The 24,569-nt window shown below is 45.8% G+C and overlaps 2 protein-coding genes across 14 annotated transcripts in view; one reads left to right on the top strand and one right to left on the bottom strand.

The window, feature by feature from the left end:
- The window catches only part of MAPKAPK3 (MAPK activated protein kinase 3), a 135,195-nt gene that overhangs the window by 66,031 nt on the left and 44,595 nt on the right, over positions 1–24,569 (top strand). For 5 of the 12 annotated variants that reach the window (XM_087745166.1, XM_087745156.1, XM_087745162.1 and 2 more), the window contains one exon: positions 19,690–20,040. In XM_087745166.1, the coding sequence (XP_087601292.1) occupies positions 19,816–20,040 (225 nt within the window). In that variant the 5' untranslated portion in view covers positions 19,690–19,815. Of the gene's footprint in view, positions 1–6,534; positions 8,548–18,291; positions 18,695–18,826; positions 19,201–19,689; positions 20,041–20,689; positions 20,777–24,569 lie in introns of those variants that run through there. The other 7 variants (XM_087745157.1, XM_087745160.1, XM_087745159.1 and 4 more) reach the window with 7 other exon arrangements.
- On the bottom strand, positions 1,370–9,794 carry CISH (cytokine inducible SH2 containing protein). Of its 2 annotated transcripts, XM_087745173.1 has the most exons (4): positions 9,066–9,794; positions 5,509–6,527; positions 4,947–5,173; positions 1,370–4,500 (listed from the first exon to the last, which is right to left on the bottom strand). In XM_087745173.1, the coding sequence occupies exons 2-4, from the start codon at positions 5,511–5,513 to the stop codon at positions 3,998–4,000; spliced, it is 735 nt and encodes a 244-aa protein (XP_087601299.1). In that variant the 5' UTR covers positions 5,514–6,527; positions 9,066–9,794; the 3' UTR covers positions 1,370–3,997. The 2 variants fall into 2 exon arrangements, with proteins under 2 accessions (XP_087601299.1, XP_009458892.1); XM_009460617.2 differs by lacking the exon at positions 5,509–6,527 and having other exon boundaries at positions 9,066–9,789.

A 24,569-nucleotide genomic window follows, 5' to 3' on the forward strand; every position in this document is an offset into this window, starting at 1 on the left:
TTTCTGCCTTCAATCTGTGGAAAGGGAGGATTTTATATATGTAGCTAGGGAGAGTTTAGCCCAGCTAAGAAATTAAGAAATTACTTAATAACGTGTCAGAAATGCTGTGTCTTTCTTTTCAGTATTTTCCAGGGTTCTCAAAGTTCCCTTTTAAAGACGGATGCAAATTTTCCTTCCTTTTGTTTTCATTTTTCCACTTACTTTGATTGTATTTTGTTTCTACCCTGTCTAGCCCGCGTTCCACATTTCCCATAAAACCAAGAGGGACGTGATTTGTTTAACAGCTTAAACTTGAGCAGATTATTCCGTTGCCAACATTTCCTGGTTGGTGTGCAGTGGAAATCTACCCATGGTCTCTCACGTTGAGGAGGTTGTGGAAACATTGATGTTTGCTAGTGAATGCCAGCCCCATGACTGGCATCGCAAGGACAGCATGTGCTTCAGTAATACTTTGAAGCCGTATTTTGAACTTTGAAGACAGTGGATTCAGAAAGAGAGAATGATGGAGAGGAACTAGTTGAGCTTGTTTTTTTCTGAGCATGTTTTATTGTTTCCAGTGGTTGAGAGCACGCCGTGCCTTGCTTCGGGCAGGATGGGGGGACTGTGGCATGAGCATCTCTCCCGGGAAGTGAGTGCAAAGCGGCTACAGTGGAGTCATGTGCCAGTAGTGGCGTTCCCTCAGTGTATTCCCAGCCTTTCACAGAGGCAGGACAGATGGGGTGGCCTCTGTCTCCCTCTGACACCGTAGGGCAGATCCAGCTCCCTGGTGGTTTCCTCGCCCGCTGTCTGGCGCGTGAGGTGATGAAGGGGTGCTGGGCCAGACTGCAAACATGGGGAGACTGAGGCCTAGTGGCAGCAGAACATGGGGAAAAAGCTGGTGCCGTGAGTCTCGCATCGGAAGCATGGTCTGCCTTTCGTGAACTGATCTTTCAACACTACCGTGAACAGAATTTTTCTTTGGGGCCAACTTGAAGCCGGCTAGAAACAAGTTGCCAAACTTCCACTTACATTCCATCTCCTTTCCCCTAGGTTGTAGTGGTTTTCTATGGCACACAGAAACAATACAAAAATCATTCCTGTGTTTTTCTGCATCATTAAAGAACGTTCCTTAAGCTCTTGGTAACTTGGGACTTGGGGTCTGCCGCTGCTCGTCTGTGTGCAGTAGAAACCAGGCCCACACTGATGATGATTTTGGTGTTAACTCTCCCAGTATCTGAAGGGCTTTTCTTTTTGTTAAAAGTTTTTGTGTCTTGTTTGAAAAAAGTGGTCAAGAGTTTGTCTGGTCTTCTTGGGGAGAATTTCTGTGAATAGGAAACGAGTTAATCCATTCAGATTTTACCAAAGACTTCTACATCAAGTGGCTTTAAAATATATTTAAAATGTTTATTTAAAATCCAAGTCAAATTATTTTTAACAAACTGTCTCAAGATAGAAGAAACTGACTTTTTGGAGTAACTGTATTGTTTATTCTTTGTATTGCAGTAGCACCTAGAGAACCCTATTGTGCTAGATGCGGAACAAACACGTAACAGAGATGGTCCCTGCCCATACGGGCTTACAGCCTTCAGCTTAGCCTCTGCATCATCCTGCTGGGGGATTAACCAGGCATTCATTCTTGTTACATGCTTCTGCCATTTTGGCTGGGCTCTCCTGGGGCAATGAGGTCAAACCTGCCAAGCTCGATTTCCTCATTACCCCCAACAGAGAAAAGATCAAGTAGGAGGCAAGTTTCAGAGCGCTGAACAACTTGCCCTTTCCCGCTGTACGTTTCTCAAACTGATTTTTCACATGCTGTAGCTACCAAGCCTGTGGCTGAGCCATGTGGGCTTCCTGAGATCACTGCTGCTCCTTGAAGAGCTGTAGTTTCCTTGTTCCCAGTGTCCTCAGGCAGATAGAGGTGTTTGGATAAAAGGAAGCCTTTTCAGTGGTTTATGGTTTATATTATTTTAAAAAAAAAAAAAAAGTTTTCTTTTTTCTTTTGCCTTCTAAGTTTTCATTCTCAATCAGTACCTTCCCACGGTTCCTGCCATTTGGGGCAAGGGGGAAGGATATAATAAAAAGCAAACCTGACATCACACGTGCACGCTGTCAATCATCAAAGTATCAAAAACAAAGCTTGCAAGAGCACAAACTTGTATAAATGGGGAAGAAAAAAAAAGGACACTGACTAAGCACATCAGGCCATCTTGTCCTTTTGGGCAGCTTTAAGTTAGGGTAGAAGAAACTCCACCCATTTTTTGAGCTTGTCTCCTGGGTCACCATCCTATCCTTTTCCACCTTGTCTCTCAACCCTCAGGTATAGCTAGGATTTGTCTCTTCTAATTTACAGAGCCTCAGAGAGACAGTCCCAGGGAGGGATGAACGAGGAATCCTTAATATGGGTTCATGCTTGATCAAGTTATGGGGCCTTAGGGGCAAAAGAAGCCAAAAGATAATTTCTCTAGATCTGTCTGTTCCCTTCTCTACTCTCACTCAGTGGCATGGACTGGCTCCTACAGGCTAGGAAGGCGATGGGATCATGTGAAAGAAGAGGAAGGGGCAACTTCTCTGTCTACAATTGTTTTTGGGCAGATCCCATCGGCTGTTTGTCCCTCCTATCCACAGAAGAGCAAGGGAGAGCCATTGTGCTTCATTTGCAGGGGTGTGAGAAGTAAACCCAGAGGAAAAAATCTAATTAAGGATAACAAATGTGCAAGTTAGAGAAAGGGAGAGGAGAGGTCTGGACCGTGGCAAACAGAAAAGTTGAACTGTGGTTTCCAGTGTGTGCTAGAGCCTAGCTCTGATTGAAGCCACGTGGCTTGTGAATAACTCTGGCAGAAGCAGAGCAACTGGCAGCTTGGCATTGTGTTGGCCGAGAGGAAGGGCAGCTCTTTCTGCTGAGGTGCTTCTAACTTGTTACCCCCCAGAAATAAATAAGTAAATATCCTGAAGCTGTGTGTGTCTTTGGTGCAGCTCAGCAGAGCTGTCTCTGAACCCCTGGTCAAGGAGACCTCGTTCTTGCCCCATGTCCCTCAAGGCAAGGGCACTGTCAGGGAACAGCACTTCCAAAATGCGAGCCAGATGCAGAGTGCTCTGAAACCAAATCCCTCTGCCTGCAAATAAGAAAGTTGAGTTTCCGATTACTTGTTTCTAAATAATTTGTCACAAACTGCCTTTGGAGATGGGGAAGATGAAAAAAAATGGGATGAGTGCCCCCTGGCCCAAGCTCAATATCCAGAATCTCTGCTTAAAGCTCTCAAGGAAGAAGGGCTTCCTCAATGAAGTCTCCCGTCCAAAACCTGTGATGCAGCATGCATCTCTGGGAGATGCACAAGCTGCTACGCATGTGCTTTGAGGTTACGATACCCAGCCCTCTGTAGCTAAGGAAGAAAAAAAAATATTCTTTACCTCTGTAGAGGTGGGTCTAGATACAGTCATCTGAGTCCCACATACCCCAGAAGTCTGGGGGAGCTTGGATGTGGACTCCTGTGACCTGTTACAGGGACAGGCTCAAACAGGTACTAATTGGATGTGAATCCAAATCCAAATTCCCACAGATTTTTGGCTGCCAGTTGGCTGGGAGCCTTTATTCTATCTCTAATTCCACAAAAGAAAAAGAAACAAAAAAACAATAAAGTAAAAGGTGCTTTTAAAATACCATGAGGAGAGAAACTGCCATGGAAATAAATAGCAAAAATAACAATGTTAACATGTCCGGTGTCACAGCAACTCTGAAATTCAAGTAGTGTGCACATGCCTATAGCACTTTCTCACAGCCACTATCGGCGCAGCCTGAGGTTCAGAGCTCAGATTGTGTCCCGTTGTTCACTGAAACAACCAACTCCCCCCTGGTGCTGGAATGGATTTAGAGAGAAAGGGAGAGGAAAGATGGATGCAGTCTCTGCTGATAATCAGGTCTTTACTGTGCCCACCTGATGTCGCGCTTTAGCGGGACAAAGACACAAAGTTCTCTTATTTCTGTCCCTGTCTGTCATGCCTGAGATATAATGGCCATGCTTCAGAGTTGGAAAGGGTATTGCTTCAAATAGTCCCCCATCCGCCTAGGTAGAGGGAGCTGGTCCACGTCAGCTGTAGACTTGTTAATCTGTAGCCGGCACAGGTGCTGTAGGCTGGGGATGTTGTCTTTGCGGCTGAGCGGCCGGATGAGTTTCAAGTGTACTGCAGCTGCTGCCATCTCTTTTTGCATGGGAGGTAGAGGAGACGGAGGCGGGTAAGGAGCCTCATTCTTGCTTTCCATTGTGCAGGACATGACATAATGCTGGATAAGACTGACCACATCTGGGAAGGCCAGGATGCGAGGTTTGGACAAGTAGTTTGAGTCTAGCCGGAACTTGCTGTCAGTGTATTCGATGCGCACGTTGGTGGGACCTCGATTTGTCTTGACAGAGAGTGTGAACAGGTAGCTGGGGTGGGTGCTGTCCCGTACCAGGAAGGTGCCCTCAGGCATCTTTTGGAGATGCTGCTTGGCCTCGCTGGCAGTGATAGATCCCCAGTACCAACCTGGAAAAGGATCCCAGAAGGAACTTGTTAGGGAAAGAACATATTAAAGGACTGGCAGTGTATTTAGAGAAGCCTCGAAGCCTACTGAGTTCAGGGCTTGGGACGTACCCAGGTTTCCTACCTATGCTTGTCATTGCTGTGCTGGGGCTTGGGATGGGGATGACTGCTTTTGCAGCTACTGTAGTTCACAGAGAAAGAGGGGCCTTTTTGCAGTTCTTTCTCCTGATTCAGTTATAAAAGACAAAGCTTTTGCTTACACTAGTAACTCACGATAAAAGTTTGTAGAGACTGAAAATACACTTGCTGCATCCACAAGAGGCAGCCATGGCTGTGACAGGACCAGGTTCCTATCTGAAGTGGGACCAGGAGATCCTTCCTGGAGCTCAGATTGCAGAGTTGGCTCCCTGCAGCCTTCTGACCCCTTGACTTTGTGAGTTGAGCCTTACCAGATTCTCGCAGATAGGAGAAGGTTTTTGCAATGCAGAGAAGGTCTTCTTCGGGGTCTCGTGTCTGAGGTGGCTTGCTGTCTGGAACTGGTGCTGCAAAGGCAGGCGCAGACTCCTCCTGGAAGGCCATAACTGGGAGAGGCTGCATGATCGGCTCTGACAAATCCACCGCAATGCCCCTGAGTGACAGTCTCCTGATCTTCTCCTCCGCCAGCAAAGGATGAGGTCTGAAATGAAGGGCATACTCTGCTATTTTTCCTTGCCTTGAAATAGGTTGCCGTGTATGTTCAGTGCATGCTACATTGTACTACAACATGTTATGTTTTGTAAACAGATCCTCAATATGATTATGTTTCAAACAGAGAGAGGCAAGGGGGGAAAACTTAGACAGCTAAAGATAAGCCCATAGAAACAGGGAGAGAGAGTTGGCCTCTTTCGCCTTGTAAAAGGTGGTCTATCTTGCAATTCAGGTTGATTTGAAACCTGATAGTTTTAGATGCTGCCTTTTAACATGTAGTTTCAGAGGCAATAAGGTTCATAGCAGCATTACAGCTTCACTTACATCATTACAACGTTGGAGCATTTCTTCTTCTGCCAGTGGGTTTGTTAGTCATTTACTGTAATATAATTAGAAGCAGAATGGGGAATAGCTTGGGTTTTCCCCTACCCGCTTTCTGCTCAAGGTTGACCTGATCCTAAATGTGTCTGCTAGAACTCAGGGTGAGCTGATCTTGTAGTAGAATAATGGGAATTCTTGTTCTAGCCAAGCCTCTGCACTACACAAACCCTAGCGTTCAACGGCACGACAGAGATCTCAGTGCAACTGTAATCCCTGCAGGATTACAGCGGTAGGAGGTTCTGCCATGACTGGGCTGCTATGAACGTTAATCCCTCTGTGGCCTAAAGATAGTGTTAGTGGAGCCATTCAGCATCTAAGTGCAGTTTCACAAAGCCTGGAGCTCTCATGGGCCATGGGTGCTCCTACCTATGCTTCTCCTATTCCGTTGGTATTTAGAAAAGAACATTCTTCCTTTTTCCACATGTCAAATCACATTTCAGAAGCAGGATATCTACTTGGCATTCATGGCATTTGATCCTCATTTCTTAATTTCTATTCATGGGTAGGAAGCCAAACCTAATAACTGATTGCTGGCCCTTTATCTTCACCAGGCACCATTGATCACAGGGACTGCGTTTTCAGTGGCTTTCACAGAACAGTGGATCTGAATATACTTTTATACCTGGAGATCGCCTATGGGAAAACTCTGAGTTCTCTTTTAAGTCCCACCTGAGCTACATTTGTAGGTGTTGAGGGCTGCATTTTTAAAGATCTTTGGATGTCTCCCTCTTAATGTCATGGTCTTCACAAATGTCTAGCTACCTGCCTTCCTGGGGAAAGGAGATTCCTGATTCTCCGTTTCCCCCCTTTTTGAGCAAGGAGGACTATAAACCAGATTCTTCACTGTACCGAACCTAATATAATAGTTCACGCTGTGCGAAGAGGCTGTTACACAGGACTGTTGGCAGAGCATTCTCTCTCCGGTGCATTCTTATACCGACTGCTCACTGAGCTGAAAAAGACTGTGAACAATGTTGAGTGAAATCAGTCCCGCACCACTCACTGCCCACTCACTCCCCAGAACTTGAATACCACAGTCCAAATTCCAAATCTCTCTGAACTTATTTTCTCCTGGAAAAATTTTCTGGCCTTCCCTTTGAGAAAGGATTTGAACAGGAAGAAAACTTTTCTCATTCCTAGCATGGAACTACTTTTTTTTCTTTTTATATAGCTACTTTGGAGAGGAAATTAAGAATTGGCTAAGAGACTGGGAAGAAGGGGAGAGAGAGCAAAGCTACCTGGGGAAACGTACTCCTGTTTCACTGCAGAAAGTTGTTAATTTCAAGGGCTGTACCAGTTCACAGTTCGGTCCTCCAAAAGACACATCAACGATGTGAATTTGTCAGTAGGTTTCTTTTATAAAGCCACTGTGGGTCTCTCTGAAGCAAGAGCCCATGTGGTTGAGATGAGGTTTCCCACTGTACTCGCTCTCTGCTGCCTTACACTTTCTGCCACCTGAAGCTGAAGGAGCCCAAACCCCAGGCAGTCACTGCGGAGATTCTTCCACTGCAGCCAGAGAAGGGCCATGCTTATACTCTTTTCTGTTTTCCTTCTGTGTACCTGCCTTATGCCCCTCTTTCCCCTACAAAAAATCCTAGCGCAGGTGTAGTCTCAAAGGAGCATGGTGGGATTAGAAATTCTCATAGACCGGGAGGTGCTGGTGTCCTAAACAACTTCGTACGTAGGTTGAAGAAAAAAGAGCTGCTGCTGTGACCAGAGCAGCTCCAAGCATAGGAAGGGGAGAGCAGAGGGATCAGTGAGTAATGGCAGACTACAACTTTTAATGCAAGTACATTTGCAAGAGGGATAAGAAGAGTTTGCTGGGATAAGGACATGTTGAAAGAGGTATGCGGACATGAAAAAGTCAGCCCTTTAATGAGGGGCAAAGTAAGTATTTGAAAATAATTAGGTTTTGTAAGAAAGAAAGTAGAGGAGAGATGTGGAGGATCAGGACTGAACAGAGTAAAGTGTTAGTACAACAGCTGCGATGAGGAAGAAAACAAATATATAAAATTTGGCATGTCTAGCTGGTAGACTGTGTGGAGTCTGGAGAGAAACAACAAATTAACTTCCTTGTGCTTTGGCAATTAGCATTTCAAAAAGCCTTGGAAAGCCAAGAAAGTTCAAGAGAATCAGATACGTCTGACATCATTTAGTGTCAGCTTTGCAGTTACTTTGCTGATAAGCTAAACTTTGTAACACAGCACAAATAGCACAAGAAAAAGTGTGTCGAGCTGCTCTCCCTTCCATCAGCCACGTCCCAAGACTCCCGTGGGAGCTTGGTCTGAAGAGGAGGTAGAGTATGGAGTCCAGGATATATGAAATCCTGGAGGATAATGAAAACTGAGCAATAAATGGTCATAAAAAAAGATATTAAGAGACAACCATCTACACATCTGGCTACATAACAAGTTCTTAGTGGGTGAAGGGAAGCAGTAGCTCTGGTATGTTAACCCTGGAGAAAAGCTTCAGATACGGGTTTCACAAAGCCTAAGTTAAAAAATTAGTTCCCTTTGCAGCAGTAGACTGAAAACGAGAGTGAAAACAAACCCACTTGAGTAGTAGGAAAGTATTGGTAAGCATGAGCTCTGCTTGTCTGTGGAACAGATTTTGGGGGAAAATGGCAGAAAAATCCCCGTGCTTTAGTCTTTTAAAGCAGACAAGGCAAACGCATTGCCTCTGAGGAAAATCCGCTGAGGGTGGGAGGGATGGGTAATACTGACATTATGGCTCGGGCTGAAACAAACGCCGACACTTTCCAAATATGCAGCATGTGTAAAAATGCTGGCTGATTCCTGCAGACCAGGTATTTAAGCATGTTGATGACCTGAGCTGATCATACGGACACTGAAGTGCCAACACACCGGGACCAGACACCAGTACCAGAGGAGGGACTTGGATGTTACCTGTTATACTGAACAAAGTTGGTGTAACTATATATGTGCCCCCTATGGCCTTCATTCTACAGAATGCTGTGTATGGGTAAGTCTGTATGTATGTACATACATTTCATCTTACCCATAGAAGCAACAGAAAGAGGAAATTATGTGTTTAGCGTAAATATTTACTTAGAAATGGACAAAACGTCTGAAGTCCAGGGAAGCTTTTCCTTGTAAGCAGTTTGTTTCCACCGGGACATTAGAGAACACCTACAGTCTCGAGTTTGTGTCCCCACTGGTGCCGCACACACACTGAACAACATGCTCCAAGTTTTTACTAATTTTTACTCCCCCAAAGACTTTGAATACCATGTAGTTTTTCACCAATAGAAAACATGGAAATCAGGAATCCTCTATGGTCCTGTGATTTTGGCCATGGAATTTAAAAAGCAGAGAGACAGGACACACACACACAACTTAGCACTCGCCCAGCCTAAGTCATTCCCATTCCATTACAATCACACATGGCAACTCACACGAGCTGAAAAACTGTCCCAGAGAATCTTACTAATTACAATTATCAAACCACAGCTTTTAAAAGGTGGTCGCAAAGTATCTTACCCCTGAACACAGAGGATCATGTCACTCCTGGACCAAGGGAAAAGCATGAAGCCTTCAAGAAGGTGGGAAATGCTTTCTCCTCTTCTCTTTTTTTCTTCCCGTCTCCTTTTTCTTCGCTTCCCAGAAGGAGCAAGCTAGTTCCAGCCTCTGGTCAGGGGTTCACGGCAAGAGAAGGCTGGAGAGTCCCAGCAAACCCCTTCCGCAGTAGGTTGTGTTTCAGACACAGAGAAAGCCGAGCAGGAGGCGAATCAGGCTGTCCGAGAAAGACTTTGCAGATTGTTTAGCAACTTTGGCCAGGAAAATGCGTGTACTCTCAGTGCTTTAGAAAAATAACGTATTCTTGTTCTGCTTTTCAGAAGACGACGACAAAAAAAGTTTTAAAAATAACCAGAGAAAAGGGAAATTACATATATTTAAAGAGTAAATAATCTTCCTTCAGAGCAATCTTTTAGAAAAAATATTCAGAGCACTCTGAAATAATAATAAATAGATATCAATAAATAGTATCTCCCCGAACGCTTGGGGGAAGAGAGCCGGCGGAGCAGCAACCTGCTTTTTCACTGACTCCAGAAGTAATGAAGCTCCGGGGAAAAAAAAAGCCCTACTAAGTAATCTTTTGTTTGCCCCTTTTAATCTGTTCCAGGAAGTGAGGGATTCCTGGAATCGTATTGTATTCACATCACTCTTCCGATATCAGCCACGCGGGGGGGCGGGAAAGGGAGAGCGAGAGAGAGACGGTATAAATAGATGTGTCCATAACGGCCGCGTTGATGTCAGCACGGCTCGCCGGGGGAGGGGAGGGGAGGGGAGGGAGCGGAGCCCTCCCGGGAGGGGAGGGCGGGCAGGGCAGGGCGGGCTGCGGGGCGCTGCCGGCCGTGCCGAGCCGCCGCCGCCGCGCGTGTTCGCGGAAACGCCTTTGATCCATTTCCAAGAACTTTCCAGGAACGCGGGGCCGCCGCGCCCGGCGCTGCCAATGGGCGCCGCCGCCGCCGCCGCCCGCCCCCGCCCGCCGCATGCGCCGTGCCGCCCGCCGCCGAGGGACCGGCCCCGGCCCCAGCCCCCGGCCCCAGCGGCAGCCCCCGGCCCCAGCGGCAGCCCCCGGCCCAGCGGCAGCGCCCGGCCCCAGCCCCCGGCCCCAGCCCCAGCCCCCGGCCCCAGCCCCAGCCCCAGCGGCAGCGCCCGGCCCCAGCGCCCGGCCCGCGGGGCGGGGATCTCCCACCGGCGCCTGCCTGGGCTCACGCTGAACTCCGCGCGTCGCCCTGCGAGTCATTCGTAGCATTCATTTATTTAGTCGTATTTATTTTTAAGCATTCATTTATTTAGTCGTATTTATTTTTTAGCGTTTCCGGTTATTTTTATGTATTTGCAGTTATTATTTTTATTTGTAATTTTAAAAGTGTAGTTTTAACGCCCTTCTCGTGTCCCAGCATTCTCTCCCAGCCGGCGGTGGCTGGCTGGGTCGCAGGAGCACTTGGGCACTTCGGGCGCTGAGGAAGGCCCAGGCCGTGGGCTGGAGGCCCCGGGAGCCCAGGCGTTTCCCTGGGATGGGAGAGGGCCGAGGCAGCGGCAGCTCGGGGTTGCAGCTGCCCCCTCAGCTGCCCCTGCCCTCCTGCTGCCTCCCGCCGCCTCGCCTGGGGTGTCGCCTGCCCGTGCTAGCAGGGAATGGGTCACGCAGTCCGTGGGAAGCCGGTGTGCTGTCGTGTCTCGTAGTCTGGGCAGTGAAAATACGGTGGTCACACTGCATAGGGTGGCCCTATGTCTTGGTCATCTGGGAATCCCCTGTGAATGTGGATTTTGGCTCAGCTAAGTCTCCTGGAAAGGGTTGCACCACCACCATTTTGTCCTGCATTTATAGATCATTGTCAAGTTAACGCTGGGGGACCCAGGAGGAAATACTTGAGTTACTTTTAGGGTTATTGAACCCTTTATTTTTAAACACTTTATAACAAAAGCTTGATCATTCTTTTCCTGCCACGAGTTGCCACTCTTCATGTATCAGAGATAAGAGAGAATGTGAGAGTGGGCTGTCACCTCCATTGAAGTAGATGATCGAATATTTTAAAATATTAGTAATCATTGTGCTGTTCAGAACCAAAGTGGATGGGCCTATGAGGGGAGGGGAGGGGAAGGTGATGCCAAGGTTGGAAGGATGTTCTCAGGGGCAGGACATGAGCCTGAGAGCATGAAGCCTGTGGTCAGCTCCTGACTCGGCCTTTAACGCCCTGCTGTTTCATTTAGCAGCCCGTTAGCCTTCTGCACGCTTCCATGCGTTGTCTTTACTACATCAGGGACAGTGCAGTAATGAGTGCTACTAATAAGACTGAGCTATTCAAAGAGAGAGGTGCTGAGGGCCATCTAAGTATCCAGAGGGATGGGAATGTCATCATGCACGCACCCCTTGACCAGTTTGCTTCTGATCCTAAGATGGACTTCATCTGAATACGTGTAAATTCACAGGAGAGGCGAGGGGAGGATAGCAGGGGAGAGAGGAATTTAAATCCTCACCTTTTCTGTGCACAGCAAGCACAAGTCAAAGATATTCAAAGGCTTACCTTTGCAGTTCTGGCACAGGGTTGCAGGGGGATGCTTGCATGCATGCGTTCCTTCAGATCTAAATTCGGCATTATTTAAAACCTCTTATTATGTTGGTGGTGCAGCAGCATGATGGATTTGAACAGAGCTGGACTAGAGAGTAGGAAGTGGCTGCTGTCTGCTGCAAACTGTAGTTAACCTGCACCTTCAGAAGGCATTTCATCTGCAGCCTTGGAGGGGACACTGAGATCATAGCTGTAGCGTGCTGTAAGGCAGGAGTGCTGCAGCCCGGTGCAGACACCGAGAAGCTATCTTTACATGTTTTTTTACTTAGAATTGGGCTCCATCTAGTGATCTTCTGGAAAAGTCTTCGTGTGCAGGCTCTGTGCTGTTGTTTGAGTAGCCATTTGTATCTCCGGAGCAGGAAAGCAATGCGAAGAACTGTACAGTGGAAACATCACATGCAGAAATGGGTCTCAGTTGGCATCTCTGTATTTCTGCTCTGTGGAAGCAGCATAGGTGTTCAGACACGACATTACTCAGTATGCATTGCATTCTGATGCAGTGGTTTTCCACCTGCAATCACTAGATCTGTCCGGCTCTCCTCATGAGTCCTACAGGACCCGGAAGATGACCATTAAATTGGAGTATCGAATGTATATGAGAATTAATGAAAGGAGCTTTCATTTTCATTGGAAACTTTTTTAGGGGTCCACCTCAAAAAAATCTTCAGGCTAATGCCTGGGCTATTTTATATACAAAATTAGTGATTGGTTTTAAGTCAGGAGGGTTCAGTAGTACTTCATCAGTCTACCTGAACGTTTTGCCCCTCATTGGCATTCCTCATGCACATGGTAATGCCCTAAGTAGGAAACAGAACAGCGTGCCCAATTTGCCAACGTCCCAGGCCTTGTGCAGTTGGTTACCTGTGCAGAGTCAATATAAATTGCTGCCATTCCAACAAATTAGTTGTTTAAACACAGCTCATACTGATATAAATTGCTCTCCAGGGTTCAGTGTTGAAGAATTAGGAGATTGCAGAAGCAGCTACAAGAAATACTGTTGAGCGATATCACTGAGTGATAGGCTTTAGTTATCAAAGGTACCAAAGAACAATCACAATAAAGGCTGGGAGGTAAGAAAATCCCTAGTGAGCTGGTTAGTCCCTTAGGAAAGTTCCCCAACACAACAGCACCATCTACTGATAAATGTGTGTTTGAGAAGACAGGCAGCCAGAGTCCCCTTTCGACTGAGGGTAAGTTACGCTGCTTCAGCTGTACAGTTGGATATTTCCATAATCTTGTAGAGTTGCTGTAAATGTAAAATGACATCCAAAATCATAACTCTTGAGAGAGGTCTGTGTGTCTGGAGACTAGATTTACCTTCATTATAAGCTTGTGTATGAAAGACTGAAAGAAAGTTGCCCCTCTGGATGCTTTGTGGCCATAAGGCCACCTCTGACCCTTACTCTGTGCTGTAACGTAAGAAATAGCATGTGACCAAACAAACATGAACAATAATAAACATCTATTCCTTGTTTAGGTGGGCCATCTCCTTGTTTGAGTAGGGCACAGCAATTTCTGTAATCAACAACACACAAGAGGGTGATGAACTTACTGTTGTGGTTTTGATTTCCCAACCTGGTGTGAAGCAATGGAGGAGTCTCCAGGGTGTGGGTGAGCAGGGGCATCCAGGCAGGCTCCGTGCAGAAGCAGGATGTGCAGGACAGCAATGGGCTTCATTTCGGGCTACAAAAAAAAATACCTTGGTGTTACTGTAAGGAACTCACAATATTCCTTGTCCCTAGGCTCACCGGCATGTGGTGACCTAGATGATGATTGCAGTGTGGCATCTGTTAGGAACTTTCCTGCTTGTGTCAAATGCTGTGTTTCTGCAAAAAATTGTATTCCTGAGTGGCCTGGAAGGGCACTCCAGGACTGTCAGACAATGTTGCCATACCCATTAGTTGCAGGATCTCTTTCAATGAAAGAGAGAGATTCATTTCTTGTGCTCCACTGCAGCATAAAATGAAGAACTATATTCTGCAGACAGACCGGGAGATTTATGATGCTTTTGATTTATGACACTTCTATGAAAAACCTTGTCTTTTTTTTTTTTTTCTCTGCTGAAATGGAAATGTCCAACCGGTATCTCTCTGACTCCCTCTGCAAATAAGCTGTGTCTCAGAGCTCCTTCTGCTCTAAGATCCCCAGACAGCAACCCTTAGTGGAGGAGCTGGGATGGAGCCTCCCAAAATCTTCTTGATGACCAAGACAAGGTATCTGTAATAAGGTGTCTGAGTCCGGGATTATAAAAGCAACTGTCCTACCCTCTTCTGTATTTCTGTAGAAAAATAACCTGCTGAGTATGTGCGAACAGGGAGGACGTAATCTTGAGGAACTAAGTCAGGCATTAGGACACGCTCTCCAGATTGTGAGACTGGTGCTCTTGAGACTTCCCCTTCCTTCACAAGCGGCTGGTTCATAGCTAGAATTTGTAATTCCTCCTAGAAACCATGTTATAATGCCAGGTCAGGGCAGGGGGTGTTGAGAATAAAAGAGAAGTTGTTCTAGTTTGGTGATCACAAAGCATCAGGTAAACATCATTGCCTATGAAAGAGCTCTATAAACCTGTTTTCTCCTCAGCAATGGAGAGAAAGGAGCCAGGCTGTTTGCTGATGAGCTTTCCTAGTTGTATGGGTAATAGGAACTATTTCAGTTTCTGGCTTGTTGTTGAGCTTTCTTCTTTTTTTTTTCTTTTTGAGAAGTCTGAGACAGATGCCTCCAGAGCAGAACAGAAAGACAGGTGAAAAAACATGTATATAGTCTCTGTTTCAGACCACTGTGTACATGCCAGACCAAACTAAAGATCCTACAAGAAGCTTCTTTTCTTCTTCATATCACAATATTGTTCTGTAGAACTGCCCTTTCTTTCTTGTAATATCACAGATGCAGTTTCTGAAGAGCTTCCTGAGAGATAAGGTTGTTGCAACCACCCGGTCAGACAAAGCTGTGTCCTCACTTCAACCTGACGTACAGCCTGACATCTATACATCTGTATAATGCATCCCAGAGAGTGGATTTTTTGTAACACCAGAAAAAATATCTAGCTGTTGCTCAGAGGAAGCAATGTTTCAGAAAAACAAGTCATTATATTTTCAGCTGATGGTGATATTTTCTTTATTATAGCTGATACTGATTTCCACAAGACATTGCTATCGAAGGACTAACTTCTGTGCAAATCACTTTTGTATATAAATAAACTCAGGTAACTGTAGCATTCAGGTAAGTATCAATCCTCCAAAATATGCCATCCCTGAAAGAACATTTGATGACATCAGCTTTCCTAGCTCTTCAGATGAGAGCAAATTCAGATATTTAATTTCATTTTTGTTAAGAAATGAGATATTTGAAAGTCTGAAATGTTTTTGATCCCAGATATTACTGTTACTGAATTGCTACAGCATGGCAAAAAGGCAGTGAAAATACCCAGTGGGATAGCAAAATTAACCTGTATTTAAACAGTAGTGCTCTCTGTGTGTAAACCAGGTATCTGTGATATCCAAGACATGGCAAAATCAGGAACAGTGTATCCAAACTGCGCGCTGGCTAAAATATGAAGCTTCACAGGGTTAACACACTAGCTTAGAGACGGGGCTGCTGCCCCAAAGCTTACTGCAAGATGAGGGCCTCATTGCTTGGTTATTTTCTCCTATAAGCTACTCTTCTAGTTTGGGGCACGGAAGGCATAGCTGAGCTACTAAATTCTCTCTTGAAATAAGTTGTTTTGTGTTGTTGCTATTGGGGATTTTTGGTAAAAACAGGATTAATATTTAATTTACAGTTTTAGGGATTTTTGCAAGGATGAAAGAACTTTCGCCATAGTGGGCTCTTATCCTGTAATAGTACTGTTTTTTTTTAAAAACTTCAAAAAGCAAACATCAATAAATAAATAAAAACATCTTTTTCAATGAAAAATGTCCCCTGGCACAATAAGCTGCAGTGGCCCTGTCAGCATGTCCTCCATCAGTATGTCCAGAGGATGCTAACGCGGCTCAACCTGCCACGAGCACAAAGAGAAGCCGCAGGACCCGCAGTGTAAGTTTTTGATCCTATGAGATGTAATTCCCAGGGAGATCTAAAACTGACGTTTGAAAGCAGACATTGTGAGGAGTGCTCCCAGGGCCAGACAGGGGTACAACTGCAGCCAAGTTGACCGCCCTGCGCTTGCTTGCCTTCAGGATGTCGGAGGTGTTGGGGCTAAATGGTTAAGCCCGTTGTTAACTCCAAGATGTCTGCCTGGACCCAGCATGCTTGTCCCTCCCCCAGAGCTTGTCAGAGAAATTAGAAAACCTTAAGCAGCTTAAGAGAAGGATATTGCACAAATGAATGTTCTCGGCTCTGTACAAACTGCGTGTGGATTTACAAGTGCAGGTACCTCGGAGTGGGTACCCCACACGGGTTTGCAGGTACAGTCACCTCAGACACCACACCAGGTCGCTACAGCTGAGTCATTTCACTAGCGTAGCACCCAAACCGGACTGCTTTGGGGCTGCCCAGCATGGTCGGAATAACATTGAATAAAAAGCATCAGCTAAGCAAAATCAGAAGAGATGTCCGGTGGAGGAGATTTAGAAGTTTAGTACAAGAGCACAGGATACTTTTGGCTGTTACTTACAGTACCAGATTGCCACCTTGTTACTTGTTAAAACACTCTGTTGCAAAGCCTTTTAGATATTGAGAAATACTGCCTTTGTCACTGGTTTTGAAGATTTTCTGCACATGATATTCGTGTTTTGCCTGGGGTAGAGATACGCTTTGCGCTTGGACAGCCTATCTAAGACAAAAAATGAACACAAAAAGCATCTCATCTCATCCTCATCTGTGGTCATCCTTGTGTACAGTGAGGCTATTTGATACTTGGGCTGGTGCTGGAAAGGCTTTTTCGGAGTTTATGGTGGGTGAAATTAGCAGAGGGTTGGTGTAAGGCTTTATTAACCATGATTCACACTGGATTTTTAAGGTCTTTGCCCTGTTTAAACTTCTTATTGGTTGCTGGTAAAACGGTGAACTTTGCTAAGAGCATACGTAGACAATATCGAGCAGTGAACCCAAACAAGCATAGCTTTCAGCAAGATATCGTTTCAAGCAGTGACTTGAAAAATGTGTTTTGTATCCTACCAGTTGAACTCTTCTCAGCGGGAGACTTCCGTAACTGAGACGTGTAGAACCAACTAACTTCACACAGAAGAATCCTGTCTTATTCCCTCATCTTCCCTCCTTTCGTTCCACACAAAGCTTATTCTGTAGAAACTCATTCTTGGAATAGTTAGAGAGAGTCATAATTTCTTAATGAAATTCTTTGCTTCTGACACACTCTGTAAAAAATAGCAACCCCTTAAATAGGCATCTGTTTGGAATTTTAGCAACATTTAATATTTCCCAGAATAGGGCCATAAATTGCCTTCTGTTAGCTTTAATGTGCTAGCCGTTGTAACTTCTGCTTGCTTTGGTCAGCCATAGACTTTTGTGTGAGAGTTACATGGAAAGATCAGAAGTGGGACTGGGAATGGGAGCTACAAATCGGTGTGAGCGAGTATATTTCTCAAATTATAAAATACAGGAGAGAGCTGAGAGATTTAGAAGTTTTCTGAAGGGTCTGGCCCCCAGTGACTGTGAGCTGAGAAGACGACTAGAGTTACTTCTCTTCAAAGAGAAGGAAATTACCATCCAGGACAAATAAAACAGCAAATACAGGCAGAAGCCATGGGAAGGAAGAGCAAGCTGCTGACTACGGAACAGCGTTACTGAAGGTTTGCAACCTGGGAGCTTACAGCTATGTATACGTTTCCCTGAGATTGCCACAGTGGGAGGTGGTGCAAAGCCTAAGAATGCTGGAAGCCAAACCTGAGAAGGAAAGGTTGGAAATAGCTGTGTTCCTCTGGGATTTGATTAGCCCAGAATAGGTGAACTGAATCAGGGGACCAGGCCCTTCAGTGGCTGAACTGCTGAAAGCCTGGAAGGGAAACCTGAGGCAGAATAGCTGTAGCGTCACATCACATGGCGATAGACTGCAGATCTGCGTCCTGCGAAGCTGAACTACTTTTTATCCCTTGGAGAAAGGACTCATTAGCCCTTTTAATTATTTCCCTAACCGCTAGAACTCCAGATGCCATTATGTTATGTAAAATGACAAATGTATTTTTAACTCGTAAAGCATGTGAACTTTAAGCTCTTCCCAGTGATACAAATACAGCTCCATTTCAATGCATGACTCATCTTCACATGTAGGAAAAACTCAGCATTTCACATCCCGGTAACTACACTCTGTGCACCAGCGATGAGCGACAGTTGCTGTGGGAACCATCACTTTTAATATCCTGACTGTGCATGTAAAAGTGCAAAGAAATACCGACTGCTTATTTGGCAGAAAAGGTTGCCTTTAATAACAGCACCCACTATTTCGGTAGCCATAGCGCCTGAAGGATCATAGTCTGTCCAGTATCGAGTCTCAAGGCTTTGCTCCACAGCCTCACTGTTTAAAACAGGGTTTGGAGTGAATGTGTCAAGCCTTTCCCCTCCTGAAACGAGCGATCGGGGGGAAGGGGCCGGCGGTGCTCGGGGCCGGGCCGGGCCGGGCCTCCCCGCCACCGCGCGGGCGCGCTGCGGCACAAGCCCGGAGCCGCCGCGGCAGCTTCGTCCCCCACCGCTCCCCCCTCCAGCAGGGCCGTTTCTCCCGGTAAATGAAATAACGTGGCCGGTGCCTTAAAAAAACACCGCCCGACGCAGGGGATGTTCCCCACCAGCCGCTCGCCCTTCGCCGGGGAACCTGCCGCCGGGCACCGCCCGCTCTGCCCCACGCAGCCGCAGGGCGGGGGTGGGGTGGGGAGTGAGACAGCTCCAGCTGGGGCCTCCCGCTCCCCCCTTCAGCCCATGCGGGGCCCGGTGCGCAGCGGGCCCCGCCGCCGGCGGCTTCCCCTCAGCGCAGCGGGGAGGCGGCGCGCACCTGCCCAGGGCGTCGGGGCGGGCCCAGGCAGACCCCGCCTTCCGGGACTCCGCACCGGGAAGCCTCGGCTGGGGCCGCGCCGCCACAGGCAGGTAACCGTCCTCCGCTACCGCCCCGGCGGTTCCCCCGCTGCCGTCGTCCCCCTGCGCGCCGTGGGGCCCGCCTCGCCTCGCCTCACTTCACCTCAGGGTTTTCCCGCCTCGGGGCTTTCCCGCCCTCCGCCTCGCAGTGCGGGGGGCTGAGGGAGCCGCCCCGCTGCCCCGCACTGAGGGAGCTGCTCCCTCGCCCAGGGCGGCTGTCTGCAGGGCAGGCCTCGGGCCCGGCAGCCCCTCCGGCGTGAGGAACGGCCCGCAGTCTCCCCGTGGCACTTGGCCCGCTCGGGGCTCAGCCGTGTTAACGGGCCTCGGAGGCCCTGGCACCGGTACCTCCCCCTGAGGCTGCGCTCCTGAGAGGCCCTCTGGTCCCCAGTGGTGTCAGGCAGCTCCTTGGCTTTGGGAGCCATGCCGTTTCATCTGCGCATACCCGAGTTTTTGGGTGGTTCGATGGTCCCCTAAGTAATGCCGCACCTGCCCCTTGCTCTGTGGACCATGGCAATTTGGTAAGTGCTCGCCCAGCACCAGGTCCGATGCCTGCCTGGGCGATGCCCCTCTGGGATTTAATCCAGGTATTCGTGGTTCTCTTGCATAACTTGGAGCGTCGGGATGAGGCAGGGGACCATTGTGGAGATTTCTACACAAAATGTAGAGGCAACAAGTTGTTGATGCAGGTTGATAAGCTCCTCGAAGCAGAGGCCATTTCCGTTCTGTTGTACAGAGCTTAGCTGAGTAAGATTTTAGTCCAAGACTCAGTGCAGGCACTTGTTGCACTAAAAGCAGTCATTTATAACTGTGGACTCATGGCTGTGTATATTGGAACTGGGGTGACTGGTGTGTAAAGCTAAACGAAGTGTGCTTTCCGGAGGTGAACCTCCACTTTTGGTCTCTCTAGCGCCTGGTTATCTTCTTAAGAATGGAAGAGAGAAAAGTGATTAGGTGAGAGAACGGTTAGTTCACATCTGTTACTAACACTCATTTACATTTTTACTCAGGACTAAATGGCAAGCAAATGGACTATTTGAAGCACTGGGTTTGATCATCTAAGAGGAAGGACTCTGCTGAGGATACCCAACAGATTCCCTGTGGGGTATCTCTGTCATCTCAGACTCTTCCCTGATATGGAACAAAGTGAAGGTGAACAGGAATCCCAGCCAGAGACTCACGTGGATAGCAAGTGCAGCGTGAAATCCTTGCCTGGGGGAGCAGCCCATGTCAAACTAGAGATAAAAAAACATGCAGTTACAGATGACTACAAACTCTCCAAACGGGTGCTAGGGTTAGGAATCAATGGCAAAGTACTGGAGTGTTTCAACAAGGAGACAGGCCAGAAATGTGCTTTGAAGGTATGTAGGCTTTTTCTTTTTTTCCTTATTTATGGTTTGGAGGTCAGAGTTCACTTCTAAAGCCCTGTAAAAACTACTTGTTCTGTTGCTTACATTTCACAGAGAGTGCTGCATGAAGAATTTGAATATGTGGAGACGTTTGCTATTACTTACAACATTGTTGTTCAAACTTGAGTCTTTTTCAGAATATTCTGTGTGAGTTTCCAGGAGAATGTTATCAGCTATGAAATTCTTGTGTTCATATTTAAAATACAAAAAAGTGGGGGAGAGAACAGTGTCTTGGTATGTTCTGTGAGAAAGCTTGCTAGATTTTGAATGAACATATTATGCAATACTTGGGAAGGAAACTATTTTGGATCTTGTGCAATGAAATAGGCCTAAACTGGGAAGTCTTTAAATGTTCACTGGTCTTCAGGCTTTCCTTCCTTTGAAGACTTTTCTTAAAGGGCATTTCTAGTTGTTTACTCACTTATTCTTCTCTTTATGTTTGCAATTCATTTACGCAAGGTTATTACCTGGGAAAGCACTGATTACACCAGTATTGGCAAGTAAGTTTAGTAGATATTTATGGTGATAAGTACCACTTAAATAAATGGAGCAATAACCATTCATTAGAGAACATAAAGTTTACCTGCCTTTTGCTCTGCAGCTTTTAATCTTGAAGATTCCCCTGATGCTTTTAAACCACGTGGTTAGAAAAAAGCAGCTCAAATGAGAACCAGGATGGTTCTGCATGGTAAGACTGAAAACCAGCTAAAGTAATTGTCATGAGAATTACTTGGGAATGTTACAGAGTCCTTGCTGGTGTTAATCTGATTAGTTGGGATGTCTAGAAGGCTTTCAGGTATCCTTCCTTTTCTTAAACCTCGCACTCAGTGTTTGCTGACAGCAGGACAAATCTGCTAGTGGTCAGCTGGAAGGTCTGCCAAGGTCTGGGTATGGTCTTACTAAGCTGGAACTGCTATCCGCAGCAAAGCCTTTGCACTTTGATAGAACAGACTGGAAATATCTGGTAGCTTTGTGCATTGAAAAGATTTTTGATAGAGGAACTAGAAAAGCTTATAATACAATAACATGGTGACTAATTCACATGTTTCCAACACTCTCATTTTCTTTATCACACTATTTTTTTTGTATTAACTTCACGTAGCTGACTCACAGAAGTTTATCGTGGGGAAACTGGAGGTTTTGGCAAACAAACTGGAAGTACTGGGGTTTTGCGCCTGCATAGGGGAGTGTCAGGTTTTTACAACTCTGAGGTGATCCATTAATCAGAGCCTTCTGAAGTGCTGTCAACATTAATTTCTATACTTAGCATACTGTGATGAAGGATAATAGTTAATACTGAAGCTGTTCTGCTGTTTCTGAAGAATTCAGCAGCTTTGTTGCTGATTGTATACCATTCATACTTCAAAGGTTTTGCAGTCATAAGGGCTGGAAGCATTTTAAAACATAAGTTGACGTTCCAGAGCACAAGCCAGTGGCAACAAGTGTGTTCCAGAGCAAATTCTGTAGCCCTGGAATCAAATAGGAAATACATTCCTATGGATACTAGCATCTGTAAAATATTTTTTTAATTCAGCGCTCAGAGTTGGGGAATGGGAGAAGAGAGGTAAAGTTGCTGCGCCCTAACAGAATGTCCTCTGCCTGATGGGGAGGAGAAACTGATAGTAGATCTTCTAATACCAGTTTCTGTTTAGCACTGATTGAGTTGGCTGCTATTTTTCAGAACTTTTAAAATATACTAAGGACCAAAGCACACACCCCCTTCCCGAACTGGAGTTTTGTCAGTAATGGCTAATATATCACTGAAATTACATTATATATGTGTTTGTCATCCTTCCCCCCCCAGCTTTGGAATGTGTGCACTTCTCTTCTGAAAGGGACAGAAATATTAAGGTGTTCATGAGTTCCCTAGGGAGTTTAAATGGCAGATAAGTTTGCTGCTTGCGTGTGTGTATTTCTCATCGTTATGAGTTCAAGTGCTGAATAAAAAGTTAAATATGCAATTAAGTAAAACTGCCAGCAGCCCAGAGAGAATCCGCTATTCTCTCCAAAGATGGTCTAATGAGAAGATTACCCAACAAGGAAGGATAAAAACTGTGCTTGCTTAATTGGCAAGAATAGAAAGATCTTTTCCTAGCCCTGAAGATATTTGCAAGGATGAAAATATTCAGAGGAAGTTTTTCTGTTGTTTCTCCTGAAACCTGAACTGGGCCACGCAAGTCCCAAACCTGCTCCAGATGAGACTTCAGAGCAAACCATTCAGTCAAAACAGTTATGAAAAAGGGACAAGAAACTTGGAAAAAAAAAGTGTTCAGAAACAGCTTCAGTGCAGAGTTCTCTGTGTAGGGACAATAGGGCCTTGGCGTTTCTGCCTTGCCACTGCTCATGCTTCCTAGGTGAGATGGTGGGGTTATCATTCACTTACAGGAATAGAAAGTGGAGGCTGATGAAGCTGTCACAGAAAAAAACCAACTGGTCTGACAGGTAAAGAGAGCTGTAAAGATTGAATTTCAAGCTGAACAGGAAAAAAGTGATGCTGGATGGATTTTTTTCCTGGAGGTTGCTCGCGCAGTATCCATTGAGATCTACGTGTATTTCACGCCTGAAGTACTTCAGGCATGAGTGTGCTCACTGTAACTTACTCCTGGGAAAGGAAAAACATCATTCCTGCTGCAGAAGATAAAGCGTAATAGTCTGTCCCCCGTAATAGTCTGTCCCCCTTCACACCAAACTTGCCCATTAAAGCAGCTTCTGACTTGGCAGATGGCACTGCTTTCTGCCTGCAGGTTTTCTTTTATATGGGAACAAAGCCAGCACAGCCAGGATCTGGACAGAAATTACTCAATGGAAGGAATTTTAACTGAGATACTCAGGAGGAAAGGGCTCAAACAGGCAGAAACATTCATCCCCAGAGCCATGTGTCAGTCAAGCATTACATACTGTAATTGGGAGGTCCCTGTTTTCTTCTTTATTCTGTGTCTGTAACTGTAACTAGTTAGAATTTCATTAATCATTTTGGAGTGGGAAAACACAAGACATCCTCTCAGAGATACTGCAGGGCTTTGGTTATTTTCCTAAAGTATTATGTGGCTTAGTTTACTCTGCTTGGCATTGTGATTTGCTACACACTTTTACAATGTGCTGTCAGCTTTGTTTCTGTTAGATTGAAATGCCACACGCATTGCTGTCCTGCTCCAGAAAAATCTAATCTGGTTACTCACTTAGACGTGTAATGACATTTTGGCTGAACAGCGCTGTTTCCAAATAGTGAGAATGCATGGATTTAGAAAAGTAGAAGCATAAACAAAACTGCTGTGCAGGACTGTGGCCTTCTGGAAGGCAGCTATGTTTTAGTCTGTCTTTCCCTTGCAAATCGAAAACCTTCTCGGATCTCTTTCCATAGCTGATCCAGAAATAGCAGTCAAGCGAAGTGTAGTCACTCTTCTATTTTTATCTCTTCTTTGCCAGCCTGCCCCCTTCTGTTCGCTTTACCTTCTGGGGCTAAAATTTAACCTCCACTCCTTTAACACTGTCATCAGACTGAGTGTTCTCTGCTGTTTTTCACACTCCTCACTCTTTTTAGGGAGAGGAGGGGACCAAAATAGCTGACTACCTGCGAGGATAAATGTGGACTCCGGGACTTGCCTCCCATTAAAAAAAACCCAACATACAGTTCCTTGTACTTTCTTTCTTCCCTTCTGTTTCTTCCTTTTTTTTGGCAGAAATTCCTGCTAAGTGGTGTCAAAATAATATTTCAATGGATTTGATGACCTACTTTATTTTTGTGAAAGATGGTAGAAAGGGCTTAGATAGAGTTGGGAGCAAGAAAAGAGAGCTAGAGAGTGTTCTGATGGGGTACTGGGACTTCTCTGCATCTGCAGCTTCATGATTTTGGTGGATGATTCAGGATGTGTTACCTGTCATTGGCACACTGTTTGCCTTCAGTAAACAGATGTTGCTTCTTTCCAGCAGAAGAAAAGGAAGGACAATTCAGGCATAGCAGCAAAACAAAGACTGTTGGAACTTCAGGAAAATGAAGTACCTTGGTTATGAGTGTATTGATACTTTTGGTGTGTAAACTCTCCTGAATAACAGTACAGCAGCTGTAAAGCGCTTCTCCCCTAAGCACTGTGCATGTGTGCCGTATACTGCGGCTGCCTTCCAGTCATCTGAGACGTATAGGTTAAGGCGGAGTATATATGAATGGACCTGCTAGTTCATAGGTCATATCCTCTACAATAAGTAGTGAGTTAAGCCATGACCCTACCTCATGGAAAATGTCCTGTGCTGCTAAGTGCCAACAATACAGTGTACATGACTTGCTGATATGAAGGCAAATAGGTGAAGCCCAAATGTTAAATAAAGCAAAAAGCAAACACAAAAATGAACAGGCTCCTGGCCTTTTAGATTTAAGGAACTTTTGATGAATGATATAAATGATACTCATAAGTAGGAGGCTCTACTGTTATCTGTAAGAGTATTAGCATAACTTTGTGCTCAGAAGGAAGGAAAGAAGGTAACGG

Source organism: Nipponia nippon, unplaced genomic scaffold (genome assembly GCF_047370975.1).
Source record: "Nipponia nippon isolate SJK-2023a ecotype South Korea unplaced genomic scaffold, ASM4737097v1 scaffold_9, whole genome shotgun sequence".
Classification (NCBI taxonomy): domain Eukaryota; kingdom Metazoa; phylum Chordata; class Aves; order Pelecaniformes; family Threskiornithidae; genus Nipponia; species Nipponia nippon.

Bases quoted from the DNA above. Each gene is read 5' to 3' on its own strand.
- CISH (XM_009460617.2), bottom strand. From the start codon at position 9,112: ATGCTTTTCCCTTGGTCCAGGAGTGACATGATCCTCTGTGTTCAGGG. The intron at 5,174-9,065 runs GTAAGATACTTT...CCTTCATTTCAG, and splicing joins ATGATCCTCTGTGTTCAGGG to ACCTCATCCTTTGCTGGCGG. The intron at 4,501-4,946 runs GTAAGGCTCAAC...ATCCTTTTCCAG, and splicing joins CTCCTATCTGCGAGAATCTG to GTTGGTACTGGGGATCTATC.